Source organism: Maylandia zebra, linkage group LG3, assembly GCF_041146795.1.
Source record: "Maylandia zebra isolate NMK-2024a linkage group LG3, Mzebra_GT3a, whole genome shotgun sequence".
Classification (NCBI taxonomy): Eukaryota; Metazoa; Chordata; class Actinopteri; order Cichliformes; family Cichlidae; genus Maylandia; species Maylandia zebra.
Window position 1 is genome coordinate 23,205,742 of NC_135169.1, and position 25,426 is coordinate 23,231,167.

The following is a 25,426-nucleotide window of genomic DNA, read 5'->3' on the forward strand; positions in this document are numbered from 1 at the left end:
GCTAAAACGGGATCTGTTACAGCAATACTCCATGCATGACATTCATAAAGGCTATTATTAGCCTGTTTGGCCTGTAATATTAATAGGCTACTGTTCAGTATGTGGAAATATACCATTGTGCTTTTAGATCTCATTTTTAAATAAATAAAGTTTATCCTATGTTACAACATCCAATTATTTGAGTCACTTACACCAATTGGCTACAGCAATGAAACCACAGGGAGGTAATATGAATCACGCTGATATGTCCAGTGTCAGACAATGTCGAAGATGGATATAGCTACTGAGTCTGAAAAATAAAGACAAACGGGAAGTTTCTAGAACTTGCATTCATTTTTAATAGCCACCAGAGGGCGTTACCTGTGGTGCCAATAAGATTTCCGGTCTGATATATGTCAATGGGAAGAACGGCGCTCTTAGGCTACGTTCACACTGCAGGCGAAAGCGCATCAAATCCGATTTTCTTTGACCCTATGTGACCCATATCCGTTCATGGTGTGACAGTGTGAACGGCACAAATCCGATATTTTCAAATCCGACCTGGGTCACTTTCGTATGTGGTACTGAATCTGATACATATCCGATGTTTTAGAAAGCGACTGCTGTTTGAACGGTCAAGTCGCATTAAATCTGTCTTTTACGTCACTGACACAAGACAGACGCCAATTATCAGCGCCGGAGAAGCGCCCGAGAAGACATCGCGGCCGCTTCCTGGTCATCCCGTGTAGATGTCAGTGAAACTGTTGGGAAGACAATGTTGGAGAAACGTGAACATTTTATTTGTACTGTATAATCTGCAGATTCTGACAGAAATCTGCAACTATCCTTTGAAGCACTGCTCCTCTAAAACAGCAATAAGGATAATTATTAGGCCATATGTAAATAACAAAATAACTTTAAAACTTAAAGCAAAATTGGGAAACGTAAAGTCCGAAACAAGTCTTTATATTAAGGGCCACCAGTCCAACAATACTGTTTGGTCTGGGTCTAAACAGAGCGCGTTGTGTGTGACGTCTTCTTTTGCGCATGCGGGCCGCTTTGAGCGTTCACACTAGAGCGCGTTTGCTGTCGCATTTTATTTATAGTGTGAACAAGGAGACAAAAAAATCGGACTTGATCAAAAAAATCTGAATTGAGCATTAAGACCTGCAACGTGAACGTAACCAAAGTTGACCTAAGTAAACACTTTCCAAATGAGTTTAATAACTTGGGACTGACAAGTTAGTAGCCAATGAGCGTGTGGTTTCACAGTCAGATCGCACTCTCTGGCAGTGTTCAGGGAGCATGCAGATTGGCTGCAAATTGTGGCACCTGGTACGCTCACTGGCTTTCAGCCATACCACCCTGAGCACACCTGATCTCATCAGATCTCAGAATCAAAGCACAGTTGGGTTAGTACTTGGATGGGAGACCACCTGGGAATACTAGCTGCTGTAAGCTTGAGGCGATTGTGTACAGTAGATCATCTACTAACCGGAAGGCTGGTGGTTCGATTCCTGGCATGCTGAAGTATCCTTGGGTAAGATACTGAAACCCAAGTTACTCCTAATGCATTCAGAGTGTGCACGTTAGGTAAAAACGCTTGTATTGAGTGTGTGTGAATGGGTAAATATGACATGTTATATATGTGCCTTGACTCTACTCAAGTAGAAAACTGACATAAGAAGCAGTCTGATGATACCTGCTAATATATGCATGGTGGTAAGAACAAGACAGGCCAGTACACACGTCATAAATCCAACAACAATTCTGCTTAAGTGCTTTTTTCTTGCACAGGGTAAGAACATTTGCACATATTAGTAAATGAAAACCTCATTATTCAAGTTATTATCATGGCAGCAAAAGGAAAACCTAGACAGTATTTAACATGGAGTCTTAATGTTAGGACAGATCTGTGTGTATATGTATTCTTTTATTTAGCATCAAGAATCAAATTTATGGTATCATAACTTTCCTCCAACTGCAAGGTCTGTGAAATTGTAAATTACAGACGTTCATATTTGCTGAATATTTCCTAAATATACCCTGAAGTGCCAATAGCAGGTTGGGATTTGGGTTTGTTGCATGCAAAGATGAGGATTGTTAATTCTGAATAAAATCTGATTTGGTATTTTAAAAAAGTAAAAAATAAAAAAAGGCCTTGTTGTCATTAGTTGTTTAATCTTTACTTATTGAAAAAGCACAAGCAGAAAATCCAAAAATCCAGACTTGAAACTTTTTGCAAGACAAAGTTCAATAAAGACTTAATACTCATCAATTGGGTAACCAGGAGTGGGTGGTTTTTATTTGATTTTATTTTCAACGTCATGCTACATTTCACATGCTACACCCAAAACCTACTTCTAAACACAAAACTTTAAGTCCATGTCCTACATAATACAATAGTTGGACTAATTCCTTAGCATCACAAACATGTACCTTCTTTAGCTACTGAAAGGCCTTTCTTGATAAAAGCATCCACCACATGGCAGGCGATATCCTAAATGAGATCTGACAGTGTCCTCCACAGTGGGTCTGGATAGTCTTTAATAGCTTTGAGTTTGTTGGTGGAGGCCGTTGGGTGATATTCAACAGTCCTGAACCCCCCTCCCGAGCTCGCGTGAAACCCACCCCATTTGGCTGCGGTTGTAAATATTTAATCCACTGCACCTACATCTCTGACGAAGTGCTCTGAACGTGCTCTCAGAGATGGAGTGACACTTTGAATAAAACAAACAGGAAAACAGAGAAATTGCTCTTTGTGTTCTGAATTTAGAAACACACTGTTCTGGCTTTTTTTTTTGTTTTTCCCCTTCGCTTTCTTCCGGCGAGCACTCGAGAGTGCCAATTTACAAATGCAGTCGATTGCTCTTGTGCTGAGTCAAATAGATTTCAGCTCAGTACTCTGGCACTTAGGTCGCCCATCTTTAGCTCTTACTGAATGTTCACGATGCCCATTTGCAGCCATTTTGCAGCCGCCATTTTGTGCTACTTCAAATGGAAATAGACACTAGCTGGAGAGTGATTGTTTTTGCAAAGTCTTTGACTTTGAACAGTTCAAACTAGAAGGCTTGGGGATTGCATTTGTTCTCCCGAATCAATACAAACTTTTCCATTAGGTTTCTTTATGAACTGCTATAACAACTGGGTTTGTAGGTCAGGGACTTGAGTCAAATAGAAACAAGATTTGAAAGCCCGTTGAAGACAATGTTTGATGTAAACTTTGGGTAATATAATGAAATCCAGTATTAGGGCTCTATTCACTATGATATATACTTATTATTTAGTTTAGACTATTAGAGTTTGGGGTTCTGTTGCCTACTAAGATTTACCATCATATTCAGTCAAAAGTTATTGCCTATTCGGTCAACTGCTCAATGGTAGTTCTCAGTTTAGTGGTTAAAGGTCAGAAGTAAAAATCAATGATTATGGGTTCTGTCGGCCTCATAAATATTTGTTGGGACTTTACTGTCTAATTAGATGAACAATTTAAGCGATTTAATGCTTAATAAAGCCACCAGTTAGAGCTTTTAGTACTTGATTACATGCCAAAACCAAAGCAAAGCTGAAAGTTTAAAAGTCATTAGCAATGATGAGAGGCTCTTTACAGGTAAATGTAAGTCCACCTTATACCCAAAAAACGAATGTTTAAGAAGATACATTGCCTATTAGTGATGGCTATTATAGTTTCCATTAACTATTAATGTTCTGTTAACTGTTCAAGTTGATGTCTGTGTGTTGGTGTGATTGATTTGTATTTTTTACTGCCTGACGTTTGTGGGTTCACTTTCCTGTTAAAAGTCAGTAGTTATGATCTCATTTTCATAGTCATGTCTGTAGTTACAGATTAAAGTTCAAAAGTCACACTTCAAAAATAATCCTCATTTATCTTATGTTGGGTGTATGCGTGGCTCCTCAGTTTAACCTTGATCTGAAATAAGCCATCCTTTCAGTAAGCAAACTTTCTTCTGATTGGCTGATCCATGCAAACAGCAGATGTGGGTGGGGCTTCTGTTCTCACTGTGCCTGAGATGCCCATATTAAGGATATTTTCCCTCCATGAAAGCCTGAAACTGAGTGTACGCCACACACTGACCTTATTACTGCAAACTTTTGGATATGGCTAATATCAGCATCACCACTGTAACTGTATATCTGCCTGAAAATAAGACAGGGCATAATAGGCTCCTTTGTCAGAGGCGCTGGCCAACGTCACTGGCTTTTATGAAGAAAGAGTGATTAAAAAGTGATGCAGCAGGAGGGGAAGGATTAAAAAGAAAAAACTTAATGTCACCTCAGTCCTCCTCAGACTCCCTCCCTCTCACTCTCCCACTCCACCTCCTTCATCTCTCTCCCTCTCTCTCTGCAGGTGCACATAAGAGTCCTCAGACAAGTGTATTCTTTTTAGGACAAGATTGAAAGCACTTCATCTGTAACCTACACAGAGTGTGCGTGTGTGTGTGTGCACGCGTGCGTGCGTGCGTGCGTGCGTGCGTGCGTGTGTGTGTTTTCATACAGCCAGATGTGTTCATCACTTCAAATTGGATGTATTTGCACAAGACTGTGCTAAAGAAAGGTGTTTACGCACCAATTGTGCATGGATACAAAGTCCGTTATAGGTGTGTGTTTAAAAAAGAAAAAAAATGGCACACTTGTGCATCCCTGTAAGTGTGTGTGTGTGTGTGTGTGTGTGTGTGTGTGTGTTTGAAGACAAGGCGAACCATTGAGCTGTTTTTGAAGTGAATTAACAAGTCAAATGAGTGCCGCAGCACCCTGCATAGGTTACCACACACACACACAAACACACTCCCACGCTTATCATCGCAGCGTCTTTGTTAAGGAAGATGAGGCCAATTAAACTGATATCACTCTCTCGCTGTTGTTGACGCCTCCTGCCCTCCCTTCTTCTCTCTCATCTTTACGTTCCATCCTCCTGTTTTTGTCTCCTTCCTCTCTGTTTCTCAGTTTTGAACCTTTTTTCCTTCTTCACTCTTTTTTTTCTCTCGTCTTCGTCGGCTGGTTTCTTTACTTTTTTCTTTAAAGTACTCCATCCACATTTTCCACCTCCTCCCTCATCCATGATTTCTTCCAACATCTCCCTTCTTCTCTGCCCTCCTCATTGTCCCGTCGTCGTCTTCTTCTTCTTCTTCATTTTCCGCCCTCATGTCCTCTGCCTTTCTCTCACCATTTCCTCCAAACTCTCTCCTCCTCCTCCTCTCTCTGCGTTTCCTAACCGTGTGATAAATGTCCATCTGCGATTGGCCGATGCCCCCCATTGCTGTGGCGCCCGCGAGGTCGTAAACAACAGCCCGTCTCCCCCAGCAACGTGGTGTCTCCATGGACGCAGGGCCACTAAGACGACGGACTCTGCATGTGTGTGTGACTGAGACAGAATGCGACATCTGACAACTGCCAAGTGTGTGTGTGTGTGTTTTATATATGTTGTGCATGCATGTGCGTGAGTGTGTGTGTGTGTGTGTATGTGTGTGTGTGTGAGCTAATGAGCGATCATAAGTGAGCAAATGTTGTCTCTGGGTTCCACTAATGTTTAACAAACACACACACACACACATATATCAGGTGTGTGTGTGTGTCATTAGTATGCCACAGTGAGCTGTGTCCATATGTCACTAAACAAAACCATGTTTTATTTATCCTGTAGAGGGAGAGGGAGGAGAGAAGGAGGCCAACAGTCACTGTCAAGGGGGATGGAGGGAAGGATGGAGGAGAAAAACTGGCGAGGTGATGGAGGGGAAAGATCTGAAGGAACGAGAGCGGCAAGAACGAAACGCAAATATGTGGAGAATGAAGAGGAAGCAAAATGAAGATCAGAGGAAGAGAAGTGAGGAGGTTCACAATGTGGAAGGAAAGGAAAGAGGAGATGATTGAAATGAGGGTAGGAAGGAGAGAAGGAAAGTTTAGTGTGGGACCACGATGAGGTGAGAGGGGAAAGATGGAAGGAGACAGTCAAGGAGGCAAGAGCAGAGGAAGAGAAAGGGAAAGCGTGGGGGAATTCAGGGTTGAAGAAATGACAGAAGAAACAACAGGAAGGAAAAAGAGGTGGAGGAGGAAGATCTGGAAAATGAAAGGAAGGAGGAAAGAAAGGGAAAGGAAAGAAAGGCTGGAAATAAAAGAGGAAAGGACAAATTAAAGAAAAAAGGAAATGAAGGGAAAGAAAGCAGAAGAAGAGAAGGAAGGGTAGTGACCCCAAAAAAGCAGAAAGGACAAAGGAGAGAGAAGAAAGCTGATAGAGGGAGCAGGAGGGAAAGAAAGATGCTTGGATTTCTTTTAAAAAAAGGACATAATTGGGGGAGAGGGAACAGGGGGAAGGAGAGAACGAAAGAAGCAAGGAGGATACAAAAACAGCACACGAAAAAAGGAAAGTGAGGAAAAATTAAGAGCTTGTGAGGGGATGAAGGAGGAATACAAAGACGGGAAAAAGAAGGTGAGGAGAATGACACTGAGGGCATGACGAAGGGATGGGGTAGGGAGCAGGAAAGCAAAAAGGAATGATGGCGAAAGAAAGAAGACAACTGCAGCAAATGAGTGGCACATGGAAAGAAAATCATGGAATATGAAGACAAAGGAAAGGGGGGAAGACAAGGTATGGATGGTGGAACTAAGAAAAAGAAGGAAGAGTGAAGGATAGAAAAGTTTACATTACAAGAAGAGTCAAGATGAATGGAATGAGTTTAGGAATAAAAATGTGAACAGAGCAGGGAAGCAAGGCAAGAGACAATCAAGCAGGATACAAAAAACAAGAAGAGAAAGGAAGAAAATGGAGGAAAACTTATAGGAAAAAGGAGGGAAGAGTGAAGGAATGAAGGGAAATGAGAAGGGAGGATAGGAAGTGTGTTAGGAGTTAGGAGCAAGTTTAAGGAAGGAAAAGAAGAAAACAAAGGTTAGGAAAATGGAGGGCAAGTAGGGGACAGTAAGATGAAGGAAGCAGGATGGAAGAAGATGGAAAATAAGGCAAGGAAGATAGAAAGGTTACAAGAACAAATTAAGCAGAAGAAAGTAAAGGATATAAGGAAATTAAAGCATGAGGAGGGGGAGAAACAAAAAGGAAGAAAGAGGAGGCACAGGAAAGCAATTACAAAAATGAGTAGACAAAAGAGGAGGAAGAAAATAGAGAGGAGATAGAGAAGGAAATAAAAGGGGAGGGAGGAAGGAAGAAAGAAGGAGGAGGGGAAAGAAGGAAAGCAGGAAGTAGAATAGCAGAATAAGTAAAGGAGAGGAGTAGGAGAGACAAGAAGTGGAGATTGAAGAGGATAAAGTGACAAAATAAAGGAAGCAAAGAATAAAGTGAGAAAGGTGGCAGACATGGGGGGGAAGAGAAGGGAGTGAAAGAAGTAGGAAGTAATAAAGTAAGGAAGATGCAGGCAGGAGGAAAAGAAGAGACTTAAAAAATGAAGAACATGAAAACCTGGATGACAGAGCAGGAAGGAGGGAGGGAGACGAGTTGAGGAAGAAGGGAAAGGGAAGAAAAGAGGGACACAGCAAGGGAAGGAGGGGGGAGGATGGACAGATGGAGGAGTGGGACCCCAGAGACGTGTCATTCATCACACCACCATGCAATCTGCACTCGTTCACTCTCCCTTTCTCTTTCTCTGCAGGTCTTTTTCCTCCTCCTCGTCTCCTTCGCTTTACCCGTTTTTTTCTTTCGTTGTGTCATCCACTCGTTTATCCATCTTCCATCGCGCCATTTTTGTCACACTCCTTGCCTCTTCCACGGTTCCGTCTTTTTTTCCCACTCTTTGGTCCCTCCAACCATGTTTTCCTCAGTACTTTGGCAGTCATTTTTAGGTTTCATTACCTCCTCTGGCGACATCCCTCCTTTCTTCTCTCCATTTCTCCCCCTCCTCTATCCTTTGCGTTCCCTCCATTTCCACTTTCTGTGGCTACAGGAGGGGGAAAAAAGAGGGAGCCTTTCATTTTGTTTTCTTTGCCATCTCGATTGCTCAGAAAGAAAGGATGAGGATAGAGGAAAAGAGCTCCAACATTCGGAGTACCGATGCGTGTTGGTTACTTCACATCACAGATCACCAAAAGGTGGGCTGCAGCCCTGCCCAGATGCTCTCTTTTATGGATCCACATTATTTACTATACTCTGACACACTGTGTTTTTTTCTTGTTTTATATTTTACATGGCTTCATTAAATATGCTTGTAATAGCTGATTCTGAGGAGGTCGAGTGGGGACCTCCTTCGTTTTTGGTTGCTCTGATAACGGAGTGACCCATCTGCACGCTTCTTTGGTTGGCAGATGCAAAAGGTACGGAGAAAACTGTTTCTACATGAAACTGCTCACAACAGGGTACGCATAAAAACACCTCATGATTTCTGGAAGGAGACATTCCTATTGAGCGTACAAATATATTTTATGGTGCTCTGAGCAACATATTGTGAGTACTCAGAGCAACGTCCGCATCTCTACAACTCGGCAACTTGCATCCACACAATCTAGATGCTTAAACAGCACTACAGGCACTACAGAGATGTTTACACATTTGATCAAAAAAATTTAAAAAACATATGAGTGTTTCCTTAAAATACAGCCCGCTCGGGATTCATGGTAGATGTTAATGTGAAAGCTCAAAATTAGTGAAATGTGTCAGTGCGCAGCTTTATGAGGATTACTGGTCATTTTCTCTGGAGGTTATAAGCATAACAATGTGATACTTTTTTCCATTAAAGGCCAGCAGTTGGCTCCTCTACCAGCTGTCACCAATTCGCAAACTGAAACACGTGTCAAACACAGAGCGGGAAACACATTAGGTCCATTAAACAGACACGGAAACGCAGTAACAGAGTGAGCCGACCAGCGCGAGCCGTTCAGGACCGACCAGCAGCAAAATTTAGAGCGGTCGAGGGGGAAACACGAACTTTGATATGACAACTGTTGTGCAGTATTAACAAAGTAAAGACTATGCATAAATAATATTTCACATTAAAAAACACGACTGAAGTTCCTGTGACCACGTATTCATAAACATGTGCAAACTTAATGACACAAAAGGGAACACAAGTCATTTCTTAATCAAATTTTAGGTATACTCATAAACCCAATTAGAAATTCATGGAAACTAATGGTCACCGAGCTTTTCATTAGTTCTTCCTGAAAATGCACCAGAAAATCCTTTATTGCTCATACTCAAGTCCATCTGGTCATTGAGTGCATGTCCTTGACTAATGAATGAAAAAATATGTGAACAAAAATCTGTGTTCAGCCAATACTTTAAGTGCTGTAAAGGAGCAAAGTTGAATTTTCTCTTCCAGTTCAGTGCAAAAATGCCCACAGCATTCGTAAAATCTACAGCCCTCACCAGCTAATTACACAGCCCAAGCTAACAGGAACATTCATTTCCTACTAACCATTGATCACTTTAGAGATCTTTGCAGTTTTAGGCACAAAAACAACTTTTCCCACAGATTTCCCCACAATCTTTCAGTTATCTTCCTGTTTGCTCTTACACCGCTGGTATGGAAGCAATCCAGTGTATCGCTGTGCTTTACCACAGGTGGTAGAGGTGATGAAGTCGTCACTCATCACTGCATCTTGTATGAAAGGAAGAAAATATCCTCCTTACGTTGCATTGTATGTGACCTGTCATCTGCAAAACCCGCCTCATTACCTGTGCTCTCCATTTTCATGGAAAGGCAAGTCAAGGCAAGGCAAGGCAAATTTATTTGTATAGCACAATTCAACAACAAGGTGATTCAAAGTGCTTTACAGAGACATTAGAAACAAAAACAAATAAAAAGCATGATTTAAAATTGATTAAAACAAGCAAACAAACAAACTAACTAAACACACACATTTCACACCTGTTCGCGCGATCTGAACCCTTATCGTAAGGGGAGCTACCAGTCCTTCTGTGGACGAGCTACTTTCTATTTTAAATTCCCTGAATTTAAAATACTCTCTAGACCCAGTCTAGACCCAGCTGGGGAGCTACCCAGAGCTCTAAGCCCACTTAACAAACAAACAAACAAACAAAACAGTATATAAAATCAAAACAGATAAAATCAGAAATAGATAAGATCAGTAGTTAGTGTAAGTTTTGAAATTTAAGCTTAAAAGTGTGGATTTGGTGCTTTATTCAAATGCAGCTGAGAATAAGTGAGTCTTCAACCTGGATTTAAATAAACTGAGTGTTTCAGCTGATCTGAGGCTTTCTGGGAGTTTGTTCCAGATATAAGGAGCATAAAAGCTGAATGCAGCTTCTCCGTGTCTGGTTCTGACTGTGGGAACTGATAAAAGACCGGATCCAGATGACCTGAGGGATCTGGAAGGTTCATACTGGGTCAGGAGGTCACTGATGTATTTTGGTCCTAAACCATATACAAGACTTACAACATCAGGTCGCGGGACATGTTAGCATGAAAAGCATTGTATGTTTAAATTAAGCATCAAAGAGACGATTTCAGTCCCTACAAGTCACTGAATCTGAAATTCTTCAGTCTGGAAATAATCTAAAAATCAACACAGTTTATGCTTGTATGCGATCCCAGATTTTTCCACCTGTGTTTGGTTGGGTTAGATGAGTATTTATTGAAAGTAATTTGCATCAAACAGCAGTTGTTGACCCATCCATCCACCCCTACCTCCTCCCTACACAACTTCCTCTCTGTTTTCTGTCATAATTACTTTGACCAGTAGAGGGCACTATCACAGAGTCCTCAGAAGCTGCTGGAACAACAAAAAAAGGACTCAAAATAAATCCCAATAAGGTAATAAGATGCATTAAAAACGAGAAAATCATTCATGTCTCGGTCTCTTTCTCTTACCAGTGTGGGACAGCAGGCTGGGGGACAGCAGGCCGGGGAGGCCTGGGTGAAGCAGCCTGGGGCTTTCCTGGATCCCTGCACCAGAACAACGCTTGGGAGGACGGCCTGGGCGAGAGCTGGAGGGGGAGAGAGAGAAAAGGAGATTAGTTTCTAAGATTTTCCAGGGTTGAGTGCAGAAAAATGAAGCCATTATAATCTGTGCACGCCTCTCAGACCATCTGCATCAAACATGATACAATACGGTATGATTCAAAGCACTTAGGTTCATGTATATCAGTTTCACATCTGAGGTCTTTGTTTTCCATATAAAGATATCAACACTGTCAGCTGTGTCGGGCAGACAAGTTTCCAAGGACTCCGAGCAAAAAAGTAAAAGCTGCCTCACCGACATATTTCATCCTGCCCTTTGAGCAACTGAAAGACTATGAAGTACAAAGTCTCATGTCCACCAAGTGTTTCTGAAATCCTGAGTATGGCTGACAGACTTTTTCCTGTGAAGAAGCTCCTGGAAGGAAACTCAGCAGAAAACTTAAATGTTGTTTAGATATGCAGATTGTTATTGCTGCCGATGGACTTTAAGGAGTTTACAGTCTTCACGGAGAGACAGAGGAGGAACAAATATGCTAACACTCATGTAAAACAGCATTCTTTTTACATACATAAGCTGGGATACATGTTCTACATGAGCAAGTGAACCTGAATAAACACTCAACACACTCCAGCATCTCTCTCAACCCCCCTATTTCTGTCACACACACACACACACACACACACACAACCTACTGTATTATGCATGTGCACGTAGGCATAAATAAACACACTCAAACAAGAATACTGTAACTGAACACATGCGGCTAAACATAAAGGAAGCCACACACACACAAACACACGCACACACACACACAGAGGAGGTGCGCATGCAGGCCAACTCTCTGCAGGGTAGCTAAGTAACAGATGGCCATCCAAAGTCATTTACACCTAGAGAGAGAGAGAGAGCGAGAGGCCAAAAAATAAAACCTGTTCAAGACTTCGACATAGTGCCACTGCATGAGATTAGAAAAAATAGAAGCAGGTACACTCTACTTTATTTTCCAAACCTAAGATTTCTGTAATGAAAGTACAAAAGTGTGACTTTCCCTGTGCTAACAGAAGGCACTAACGTTAGCTTGTATAGCTAACTAGCTTTTTATTACTTGACTTTGAAACAAAGGGAAACGACTTCAGTGCTAAATATGGCAAATGTGTGGTACACAATCTACCCCGTCAAAAATTAATTAAATAAATAAGTAGAATGGAGCTCATCTGCTTGCTGACAGTTAAACCAAGAAATACTGAGCCACTTGTGTTGTAGCTGTCGTGCAACCACAGTTTAACAAAGTCATTTGAAAAGTGACTCCAGTACTTACGCTAAAAAACCTGGAGGGTCAAACTTCTAATAAAACTTTTTTTTTTAAACAAAATCTGAAATTTATGCATCCAGCTTATAAGTTTCTGTCATCATTTTTAGATGGGACACTAGTCTTGTATCTCCACCTGGGGGCAATACACAGATAACTAACGCACTGTTTTGTGATTGTAAAAGTGTTCTTAAATAATCCTTTTAGTTGGATTTTATAGTCTTTATACCAACACTGTCCCAACAAAAGCAGCACTGCTCTGTTATGTTAATGTCATTTGCAAAGACCTTGAAAACACTAAGAATAATGCCTTAAAAGGATAAGATCTACACATGACAGCAATGTATTTGGTTTTTAATTGTACATCAATAAAAGAAAAAACAAATATTACTGTTTTTATTCATACCAGCTGTTGATATAGAAAAGTGAAACATATGCACATGCTTTTCCAACTTATGAAATCATAATTTTGTATGTTTAATTGTGGCCCTCAGTGCATTAAGTTGTGTTTCTAGTGATATACTGAGAAACAGCTTTGTTTTTCCCTAGTAAATGGTCTTTAGGCCCTAGCGTAGATATCATTCATAGTGTCCATATATGAATACAGAATTAACCTCATTTTGGAGATACAGTTTTACAGGTAACACACCTTCTCCAATTAGTACGACTGTCATCATGACTTTTACATAAAAGTCATCAGGGCTGTTATTCAAACATGAAGCCATCAGATAAATGGAAAGTGGGTGCAAGTCTGAAAAGCACCTAACAAGGGTGTGGGCTTACAGACGGGTCAGCTACTACAACAGCAGAGACTACAGAGTGGCTGTGCGGTTTTCCAGGAACGTGTCAAGTACTGAATATCGGTCAAATCCCACTGGGAGGTGCGGAGCAAGAGAGAAAAGAGAAAGTGTGCTAAAAGAGAGAAAACGTCTGCAAATGTTTTTGGGTGTGATCTGTATGTGAGAAAAAAGACGTGCACACACAAACACACACACACACACACAAACACACATACAAAAACCGAAAAAAAGAGAGAGAGAGGCAGAGGAGCATGAAGAAATGAAAACATGAACCTTCACTTTTCCTCTGAACTCTGCTTCACCTCGTCCTCCTTCAATCACACACACACACTCATCTTTGCAATAAACTCCCTGTTCTCTCTCTTTTACAGATACACACACACGCGCGCAGGTGTTTGCATTCAAACCTTAAAACCTTTCCATCAACAACCCTCTGCTACCTTTCAACTCCCACATACACACAATGGATACATGTTACAGTACCAGGTGTGTGTGTGTGTGTGCTCATCTGCATCCATCCATGTGTAAGCAACATTAGAGTGTGTTTGTGCGCATCCACATGAATTCATGCAGTGTGTGTGTGTGTGTGAGTGTATAGAGGACACATGATATCGCCTTCTCATTAGCCTTACAGTTCTTTGTTCAGAGTAATGACTGCAGTGTGTGTGTGTGTGTGTGTGTGTGTGTGTGTGTGTGTCCCGTAGGGTTGCCATATGTTGGGCATTAATCCTCGTCAACGGTCCACTCTCCTTACTGCACCGAGCACAGGAACAAAGAGCAGGTCACACACACATACACATCACATAGACATGAGCTGGAAAAAAATGGAACCACATATGCTCATACATGCTACATATATGCACACACACACACACACACACACACACACACACACACACAAACTTCAGAGCCAGTCCATTGACCTACATTCATCTGTTAACCCTTAACCTCAACTGCAAACAGCAACAAGACCACTTCTTGTCCACAGGTTCCTGTTTCTGCACTGAAGATGTGGGATAGTTATGCCGGTGACCTTTCACCCTTAACCTCTGTACCTGTCCACATTTATCTCTCATTTCCATTTCAACCAAGGTTTAGGCCTCTCTTAGCCTGGTTCCAATCAGACCCTTTTGGCGTGTGCATGTGTGTGGATGTGGATCAACACAACCAGCCTTCTTTTTGTGGAATTTTTCATCCCAAATACAGGAAGACTGTCCTTGTAGTCTCCTGTAATTTTCATGTGCGATGCAGATAAATGTTGCCAACTGCTCCATGGGGAATGCTGCAAGTCCCAGCTAGACCTTGAGTCAAAGTTTTCCTATAATTGCGGACATCTTTACCATAGAATTCCAAACAATGCCCAACTCTAATTAATGTGTGACGAATGATCCAGTAGAATCGGCGCCGTTCATCCTGCCTGGTCTGCAGGTGTAACTATTGCAAAATGTGCTCTGGAGAGGTGAGTCAGAAGAGTTATTTGGCCATAGCAGAAGCAGATATGCTTGGCACAGACCAAAGACAGCTTTTGTTGAGAATAATTGTTGAGCTTTTGGTGGTGAAATGCTATGCCTTGGGCTTTGCTGATTTGAGGGCTGAGGATCATAACACAGAGTGCTTGAGGATAGAGCAAGTCCATCTGTCTGAAAGATGAAGTTGAAATGTTAAAGGACCCCTCGACAGGATGATGACCACAGCGAATCTATAGTGTAATGTCTCAGATGGAACAAGTGGAAATGGCTTCATCAAAGCCCAACTGAGATATATTTGTGGTTATTTCAAATGGACGGGTCTCTCTCTGCATGTTGTCCTTGTGTCTGCGTGGGTTCTTTGTGGATACTCCAGCTCCAGCGCTCTAAAGACATGTAGTTAGTGGGGTTAGTAGATTGTAAATTGCCCATAGGTGTGAATGGTTGTCTCTCCCTGTTAGCCCTGCGACAGACTGGCCAAACCCTAACCCTTTATCCTGCCTCTTGGACAGGCTTCAGCCTCCCCACCCCGTGACTCTGGATTAGATAAGCAAAAGAAGAATGCATGCATGGAGGATATTAGAACTTTGGCCCCAACAGGTCTATGCATGAGACAACTTTAGAAACATAAGCTACAAATGTTAAGCTCGTCAATGATCCTATTACCTAACTGTTCCTATTATTCAGTTTTTACTAATAGAAAGAAGATTGAAAGGGTCAGTAGAAGTATAAATAAAATGAATCACTTCCACTGTGAAAGGAGTGGAAGACAAAAGAAAAGTGAAAGATAAAGTTACCCCCTGTTGTCCAAATGTTATACTTTAAGACTCATAATCAATAACAGTCTCAAAAATTTAACTAGACTTTTTGTATAAAGGATTACAGAATGTCCGACTTCCTCGTGGTTAGAAAAACCGATGGATGTAGCCACCGTGATGTCAGCCACTAGTTAGTTAAGTCCAGTTCAGAATCCTGAAGTTAAGCTTTTCTTTCCGTGTTTTGATGCCTGATGCGATGAGCGAGTGGCGGATCTGATTGAGAAATTGACTTGTGATTGATAAATAGTTAGACAATGACCAAACCCTAGACTCTTCTTTGCCTGTTAAAATGACCATAATGTACAAAGTGGACTCACAATTGAGCCCATAAAGTGAACATAAAGGCCTTTAAAGCGGCGACAGAGAGAGGAAGCCATGTGGTCACATTCCCATAGACCAGGGGTGCCCAATCTCAGTCTTCGAGAGCTACTGTCCTGCAGCTTTTAGATGCATCTCTACTGCAACACAACTGAATCAAATGGTTTGATTACCTCTTCAGTATGCCATCAAGTTTGGCAAAGGCCTGATAACAAGCCATTCATTTGATTCAGGTGTGTCAGAACAAGGACGCATCTAAAAGCTACAGGACAGTAGCTCTCGAGGACCAGGATTGGGCACCCCTGCCATAGACTTTTATATAATCAGAAGACCCGGATTCACCCCCTGCTGGCCATAAGAAATAATACAGGCTCAAGGTGCTTGAAGGTTGGCTTAATTTTTACATTCATCTTTTAAACCATAGCATGGTATGGTACATGTATGTTCTTGGCTATGGAGATATTCTGTGTTGTCACAGTGCCCAAACACTACAGCAGTAACTCATCACTGGTCTCTGTCTGAAAACACTGGATGGGCTTCATTACGATCAAGAAGAAACAGCCATCTCAAGTTACCCACATCTCCGGTTTAAATCCTGTAACATCACTTCACAGTTGAGTAAACGTTACTACAGATATTTGTTCTGTTTAAGCCAACCTTGAACCTAGAACTTCTTTCAGACATTATGCATCGTTAAAAAGGAATAAAGTCCAAACTAGAGTCCTTCATTCCCCTATGGAGAGATTTAGAGCTTTATTAATCAGTGTGTTTAATGATGCTGCTGCACACATGCATGTGGCATTATACTAGATCTGATTCATTGATTGCTATTGTGTTCCTACAGATAAAAAAGTACTTTGGTCAGTCTAATGAGTGTTAGTGGAGCTAAAGTGAGCTCTCAGAATAAAACACGAGCTGGGGTAAATCATGACTGAAACGAACTATGTGGCTGAAAAATTATACAGGAGACACAGTCTGCTCCTGTTTGTTTACAGTAATTATAATATTGTCTCATAATTACACAGGTAATGATTTATGGAGGTTAATTAAAGTAAGACACACAGTAGCTTCCAAATGTTTGCCACTGATGTTTTTTGGTTATTTGATGACCTTTTAATTGGCCGAGAACACCAGAACACGCCACGAATGGAAAACACGAAGGTGACATTTTACACACGCACTCACACACTCACGCCCACACCCCCAACGATCTGATGAGCCACCTTGAAGTAAGTCTTCCCACTTTGACACACGCGCCCCATCGCCTGTCCTCCCAAATGGCCGTTTCTATGGTGACGGAGCCTTGATCAATACTCCGTCATTGGCTCTGATGGCCGGTCAGGGTCGGTCACACACACACACACACCGATGCCTGCACACACACTCAAATAACACACGCACAAACAGGCATGGCGGTGAATAAGCACGGATTCGCTAACACGTTTGACAGATTGATTTAGCTCAGAACGTGCAGAGGTCACACACACACACACACACACACAAACACACACACACACACACACACACACACACACACAAACACACACACACACACACACACACACACACACACACAGAGTGTAGTTTATCAAAGCCTAGTGCGGTCAATACGTGGGGCTGAGCGAGGGGTCAACCCTCTTTAACTAAAATCTTTCATCTTCACTCTTTCCTTTCTCCCATCTCACCATCAGCATGCTAATCTTTCCCCCTCCTCATTTTCTTTTGGTTTTTCCTCTTCTTGTTCATTTATTGGTTTTCTCTCTCGGCCCTCCAAATTTGGCTTTGTTCTTGGATTTTGTTTCCTTTTTTTCCCCTCATCAAATAAGTAAAACGTTTTTGTAACTTCTGTATTTTTGGTGTCAGGATAAAATGGGTTCTCAGTGAGTTTTAGATAGATTCATTATCTTTTACTTTATCTGTTATTAGAGTTTTCTTTTTTGTCAAGATTTTCTTTCAAATGTTGAATCCCTTGAAAAAATCTATTCAACATTTTTACTCCTTTTTTTTTTTTTACATTAACTAAATATTTCACAAGTATATTTTTTTAGGATTACAGATGCATTCTTTGCCTTATTGTTGTTTATGTGTCAGTTTTTAGCTTTATAGTCACAGTCCAAAATGTTATAATCCTGAAATGTTACTCAGTTATTTTTATATATTTTTGGTATTGTTTGGATATTTCTTTCATCTGTCTGTTGTAGGAATGCTCCAAATACAGCACTTACAAATTCTAACATTTTTTCTGCTTATCCAGGGATGGATTACGGGGGCAACACCCTAAGAAGCCCAGCAACTTTCTCCAGTTCTTTTAAAAGACACAGAGGTGTTCCCAGGCCATTCAGGAGACGTAATCTTCTCTCCAGTGTGTCGTATGTCTAGGGTGGAGGGCCTGGCGATCTGATCCCCAGCTGTTGAGGCCGACTGTTGGGACACGCTAACACCCATCTTCTGCTTATTCAGGGTCGCATGGGTAGGTGGAGCCCATCCCAGTTGCCATAGGGCAAAAGGCAGAGTACACCCTGGATAGGTCGCCAGTCTGGCTAACACACCTGTGGGGGACTTCTGGGTCTGAAAAGTGAAGCCAGTGATAAGGTGTTTTCAAACTACATGTTTGCTAATGATCAGCAGGGGGTGATTCTTGTTGCTGCAATGCTAAGTACAGGAAGATGTCTGTGAAGGTTCGCAGTCATCCAGGTCTTTTCTTTCCAAGCTCCTTAGACTAAGTACAGAAAATCTGAGAAAAAAAAAGTCACTCTTTTGGTTGTTTTGTCTGGTAAGTTTGGGCTTGGTCACTATTTCCAAGTCTTACTGAAAATGTGTTTGGTTTCTCGATTGTGGCACTTTTTTGTGTTTCTGCACACTGAAGCCTTGTCCCCATTTAACTGATAGCTGCCTGCTAGCATACATTGCAGGGCTACAGTTGCATAGCCTCCTGAGACCCTGTGTCCTCATACAGGGACATTACATTTTTGGTTATTCTGCATCTCACACTTCATTCTACTCAGCAGTGTCTTAGACTTCGTCCCCACACGTACTTTCTCTCGTTCACAACTTCAGGTCAAATTATGTCACAACCTCTGCTAATCGTTTATTTTCTTTGTCTCAGAACCGCCGGTTGGTGGACACTTATACATTTCCTTCTTTCCATCCATCTTTTTCCTCCTTATTTTCCTCTTGCTCCCTCTCCGTTTTCTGTCTCCCTGCACCTCTCAACCATCATAAATCGTGTCACTGACTTACATCCTCTCTGTCCCTCTCTGTGTGTCTTTACTCTTTGTTTGTAGCAGAACAACAATCCATTCTTTTTAAAGAGACACCAGAGAAATGGGATACATGTCTGTCCACGCACACACACACACACACAGACACACACTCACTCACAAGGAAAGGCATCATAATCATGGACGCTCACGGACTCACAAGAGAGAGGGAGAAAGAGAGAGAGATGGATGTTTACTTTCTTCTGGGCTTCCGCCTCTTTGATTGGACAGATGAATGACTTCATTGTGTGTGTGTTTCCTTCTCTCTTTTTCTGTCTTTCGTTTTCGACATGGAGAAAAAAGAGCCAGAGGAAGAGGTGGGGAAAAAAGAGAAAGAAAGACAGGGAGAGAATGAGAGCGAGAGAGCACTGGAGTAAGGTAAGCAATAATAAGTATTGACTGATAAGGGAAGTAGAGCGAAAATAATAAAGGAGGAAAAAAAATCACCCTAAAACACAGAGTGGAGGGAAACAGGGATCCTGTATTGATTAACTGATGACACCTCTCTCCTTCTTCTCATCCCTCGCTTCTTTTTCACCCCTATTTATCCATTTCTGCTTACTTACTATTTATCTTACCACTTCCTGTCTTTTATCCTATACTTATTTTCTCACATCTGCTCAAATCTTAATCTATCCTTCTGCCCATCTTATTTTTCTATTCATTTGTCCATTTAGCAGTCTGTCTATCACATGTACAATCCATCCAGCTTTTCCATCCATCCTTTATCTGCAACCTAACATTAAAGCCACTGATTGGTCAAGTAGCGCTTACCATCTTTTTATAATGCAGTCTTTGCACTCGGCTCTGAGATTCATGTGGATATACTCTGACAAGTACTAATAAACCTGAAGATTGCTGCAAACCAAGCACACTCTCTATGGCAATGGTGCTCCCCAACTACTGCATCTTCCTTCTCTGAAGACGAAGAGCCCAAGTTTGTTCACCCAGAATCAAGGTTTTCCAAATCCCAATGATATCAAGAATCCACAGCATGCCCCTGAACAAACCGAATCCTGGGAGGTAATCGCCCTACAGGACCAAAAAGGACCCTTTTTCAACCATCAAGTGGCATCACAGGACACCCCCAGAGGTCCTATGACCATTCCTGAAGGGGACAAACCTGCTGAGATGAATCTACACAGTAGTAGGCAGAATACCATGGCTTCAAAACTAAAATCTAAAACAAATATTTACTTCAATGTTGTGACTGATCGGTATATACATGTATCAAATCTCATATCCATCTATTCATATTTTAATCAACTGTATCTCCATCTATGCCACCATATGCTCTATAGGTTTGGCAAGTATGCTAACATTTAGCAATTGGACAACCAATAATTGTTGATACCGCCTATTCACAAGTTCATTTACAAACTCTTCCAAATGGACAAAAAGGAGAGGATACTGTGTTACTGAATTATCAGGTTGCATGACCTGTAAGTTCAACAGCTGCTTTCCCAGACACGTATCAAGTCCCAGACTGAAAGGAAACTTCATTGAAGACCACCACGGACAAAGTCTAAGACTTAATCTTTTTTAGGACAAAGAGACGTCAGAGAAAATTCTGAGCCAAAGGCTTCGACAATGGCGCTTTGTTCCACAAGACTTCCAATGCAACAAGTCTATATTCGGTGGTCATTCACTAGGCATATCTCTGCTAATGTCTGTGTATGAACTGCAATTCTCAAAAAGCAATTGGAATTTACATGTTAATTATTGGCCACTTTGAAAAAACAAAACCCAAAAAGCAGTGGCCTCTCCAGTCGCCTATACACAATTTATTTGTTTATTCACTCAATCAAACAATCAAAGGATCTATCCAATCATCCACTTTTCTACCTACACCGTCTATTTTTCTTTGCTGTACCAATCAATTCGTATTTTTGTATCTATATCAGAGTCCATCCTTCTAGGAATCATTGTCCTCTACCTCTCCATCCATTCATCCTTTATCTGTATATGCATCTATCCACACAAACACACATTCTCTATCATCTGTCTATAAATATCTATCTGCACATCCTCCGTACCCATTCTTAGTATCCTCTTTTTTCTATCAATCCATCTACATATCAGTCATCTATGCAGCCATTTTGCCATTCTTGCATCCATCTCTATTTTCTACATCTACCACCACCCATCTCCCCCTCTCGCTCTCTCTCTCTCCAGTGGAACAGGTGTGCAACGGGACAAGAGACAAAAACACTCCTGCATTTTTAACCAGCACCTATTAAATATTAAACATGGCACACACACACACACACAGTCATACACTGAGCGACACACAATCGCTGACGAGACAAGTTATACAGGTCGATGGGCTAACGTGTGTCTGCATGTCTGCGTGAGTGTGTGCGAGTGTGTGATGGCTTTAAGCGCCATTACCTTACTTCCTCGGCATGTGGGCAAACACACACACACACACACACACACACACACACACACACACACACACACACACACACACACACACACAGGCAGGGATAATTCATACAGGCATACACAGTGCTCTCACATGTTAACATTTAAGAGGTAAAACTATAACAGACTCCATGTTCTCTCTCTCTCCTCTTCTGTGTGTCCGCCCCCCCCACCCCCTGCCTTCCCTCCCTCGCCGTCTCTTTGAAGTGCTCCATAACAAACTATAACAACAGGAAGTTTTCAATGCGCCACATTGAGAAGGAATGTCACATATGGTAAGAGCGAGGGAGGGACGGAGCAAGGGAAGGAGAAACACAGGGAGGATTAGAGGAGCTGGATGGATGGTTACACTGTAGCTGGGAAGCCGCCTTCACTTCAAGCAAACCTGCAACTTTATATAAAAGCTCCCCAAAGACCCTGACTTATGTGGTTTTCATAGAAAATATAGATTATCTAACAATTCAATAATCAATAGATTTAGTCTGCAGAATAGTCTTGAAAACCCTCTATTCCTCTCATTCAACCTCTGTTATTTTCCTTTATTTGTCCCTAATGTTCTTTATTCTTACACAGAAATCATAAAAGACAAAATCAGAGAGAGTTCCTTAATTGCTAACAAATCCTTAAATCACTCAGCTTGAAAGTCACTGTTAAAAAGAAATGTCCTATAATTAACATATGCATTAGCAATGTTAATTTTTGATACTTTCTATCCAAGATGGAAGCAATTCAGTTTTTTCACAGCACCACATCATAACAACAGTCGCCTGAGGGTGCTTTTTACTATAAGGTAAAAACCCTACAACAGTAGAAAGAAAGCCAACAGTCATACAACGCCCCTACAAGCAAACAAGCACTTGGTGACAGGGGTAAGGAAAAACTCCCTTTCAACAGGAAGAAACCGTAGAACCAGGGAGGGGCAGCCATCTGCTTCCACTGGTATACTGTAATAATAACATCTGGCAGATGACTCTCTGCCAAACAGATATCTTGTGTTAAAAAGGTTGTTAGCATGTGGTAAGAAAGACTTCCTGCAAGTGCCCTTGTGGCATTGGTGCTGCTTCAGTGTGTTAGAAAAGATGCTCCGCTGCCTGTCCTGTTGGAGGTGCAGAGTCAGGACTATTCATGATGGATAACAGCATGCTCGGTGACCTCAGCTTCAGGGGTTTCCAGGTTTGCAGCCAATCAGAGAACCAGGTATCCTGATCAGATCATTCAGTTCACTGGTGTCACCAGTTCTCATGATGCTCCTCAGCTGACCACAGCGACAGAAAATCTCTGCCTCTTGTTCATGCCCAGGTACTTGTACACCTGCACATCAATATCCTGTCCAAGGACAGACATGGGCCAGGAAGCCCCCATCTTCCTTGTGAAGTCGAGCCTGGTCTCTCTGGTCTTATTAATATTCAGCAACAGATGATTCCTCCCAGACCGCTTCACAAAAATCCTCCACCAGTGCTCTTTCCTCCTCCTCCTGACCATCACTAATTCATCCAACCATGCAGGAATCTTCACAGTATTCCTGTAGGTGGCACGGTTTGGAGTTGTGCTGAGAGTTGTAGAAGACAGTTCCTGTACTGCTCAACATCACACAGAGCACCACACAATCTCGCAAATGAGACTTAAAAGGATTTTAGATAAACATTTAGCAGCAGAGTATCTGGTTAGCTAATCCCTAATTTATCCCATATTTATGAAACTCACAGTAACAGTAAGACGTTAATATGTGAAAAGAGAAAGTTGCTATCATGTTAAGGAGCATATGTTCTTGGCTGGTTCCAGTTCATTTATACTGGGACTTCTGCTCACATTATAATGTTAAACTGGGCAACTGTCCCATATTGGGTGAGGAAGTGGTGGCAAATACCTGCCAGTTTAAAGATGCTGATCATCACCAGCAGATGTATACTGCCTAATGTCAAGGACCCCACCAAAAAGGATATAGTGTTGTTTATCTTCTGTTTATGGAAATAAAGAAGAAATCACATTTTTCACATGCAAATAATCAGATCTGACCAATCAGATCACTGCATTTAAAAACAAGTGTGCTGTAGCTCACTGATGCTGAAATATTAAAATAATACTATTTTATGTCAGGCACACAGCTTTGGGTCAGATGTGGTAGTTTTGTATTTGCTTATCAGTTTTTCTTTTACTGTGTTTTAAGATAAGATAAGATAGAACTTTATTAATCCCTCGGGTGGGTTCCTCTGGGAAATTCGATTTCCAAAAAAAGCACAGCAACGACCGAAGTTACAGTTACAGAATTGTTATATATATATAAATATATATACACACACACACACACACACACACACACACACACACACACACACACACACACACACACACACACACACACACACACACATATATAAATACAGAAACAAATATAAATAAAATATACGAAGGGGATAAATAGAATAAATAGGAATAAAAAATAAAAATACAAGTGAATTGCACATTTCAAGTATTGAGTCTATTGCACTGTTGACTATTTACAAAAGTATTGCACAAGGTATTGTACAGTGAGGTGAAGAGGCACTACAGCTTAGTTGTTCCCCCCTCCTTTGTCCTCCTGTCTCCCCTCCCTCTCCCCTCCAGAGAGGAGTTAAACAGTCTGATGGCGTGTGGGACAAAGGAGTTTTTAAGTCTGTTAGTTCTTGTCTTTGGGAGAAGCAACCTGTCACTGAACAGACTCTTCTGGTTGTTTATGGCCGTGTGCAGAGGATGCCTGGCATTGTCCATAATGTCCATCAGTTTCTTTAATGTCCTTTTCTCTGCCACTGTCACCAGAGTGTCCAGCTTCATGCCGACCACAGAGCCCGCCCTCCTGATCAGTTTCTCCAGCCTGGATGAGTCCTTCTTTGCTGTGCTGCTCCCCCAGCACACCACAGCATAGAAAAGTACTCCTGCGACCACCGACTGGTAAAACATCCTCAGGAGCTTCCTGCAGATGTTAAAAGACCTCAGCCTCCTGAGGAAGTACAGTCGGCTTTGGGCTTTTTTATACAGGTGCTCTGTGTTGCATGACCAGTCCAGTTTATTGTCCACCCACAGCCCGAGGTACTTGTACTTGTTGACCACCTCCACCTCCTCCCCCTCTATCTGAACCGGCAGTGGACCTGCTCTAGACCTCCCGAAGTCCACAACCAGTTCCTTAGTCTTTGAGGTGTTGAGTTGCAGGTGGTTTGTGTGACTCCATGCGACAAAGTTCCTCACCAGACTTCTGTACTCCTCTTCCTGATCATCCCAGATACACCCCATGATGGCCGTGTCATCTGCAAACTTCTGAATGTGGCATAATTCAGAGTTGTAGCAGAAGTCAGAGGTGTACAGGGTGAAGAGAAGAGGGGACAGCACAGTTCCCTGTGGTGCTCCTGTGCTGCTGACCACAGTGTCAGACGTGATGTCCTTCAGCCTGACGTACTGTGGTCTGTTTTGACTTTTTGCTAGTGTCCAAAGGGGTTTGCTTTCATTTAAAGTGTTTAAGTTTAGTTAGTGTTTATTAGTTTTGGTTTTAGTCTTTATTACTTTTTATTTCATTTAGATTCAGGAAAGGTTTTGGAAAATCAGTACAAGGATGAAGGGTTTGTAAACATCCGAGGGCACAATAAAAACATCCATCACACCCTCATCAGGCAGACTGTGAGAACACATTTACCAAATTACCAAATTAACTTTTTTTTTTAGTTTGTTTTCCAATATAAGGAAAGTGTTTATCTTATGTCTTTTCAAGAGTCTAGCTTCCAGTTTTATTTTAGTTATTTAAAATCTGTCTCCTCAGATTTGGTCCCAACAGCTCAAACTGCCCCACTGACATCCTGAAATATGTCGGGATGCAGCGTCAACTCCTAAGTCAAACCATGAAATCCTCCCTGCTGCCTTCTTCCTGTTCTTGCTTCGAAACACTAGGACCAGTTAAATTTTTTGAGGAAAGCTTTTCCACAAAATAGTTATAATATATAATATAATATAATAGGTTTATATACATATATAACTTACACTGCATGTTTGGATCTGATAAATTCAGAATTTCGTGTTGCTCTCTCGCGATGTGCTCGTTGTGTAAAGGCCTTAGCACTGCTTGAGCCTCGCGGTCAAAAGGGAAAGAGAAACCTTCATCAGATCTCTTTCTTTGCCTTCTTCCCACCATCCCTCCATCTTTCCC

At 41.7% G+C, this 25,426-nt stretch overlaps 1 protein-coding gene and 1 pseudogene across 1 annotated transcript in view; one reads left to right on the forward strand and one right to left on the reverse strand.

Annotated features, from left to right (window-relative positions):
- dachb (dachshund b) overlaps positions 1–25,426 on the reverse strand; it is a 117,637-nt gene that overhangs the window by 43,794 nt on the left and 48,417 nt on the right. The window contains exon 2 of the mRNA XM_014409831.3: positions 10,770–10,885. Within this exon, the coding sequence (XP_014265317.2) occupies positions 10,770–10,885 (116 nt within the window). The remainder of the gene's footprint in view (positions 1–10,769; positions 10,886–25,426) is intronic.
- Positions 1,327–1,440, forward strand: LOC111500867 (5S ribosomal RNA; annotated as a pseudogene).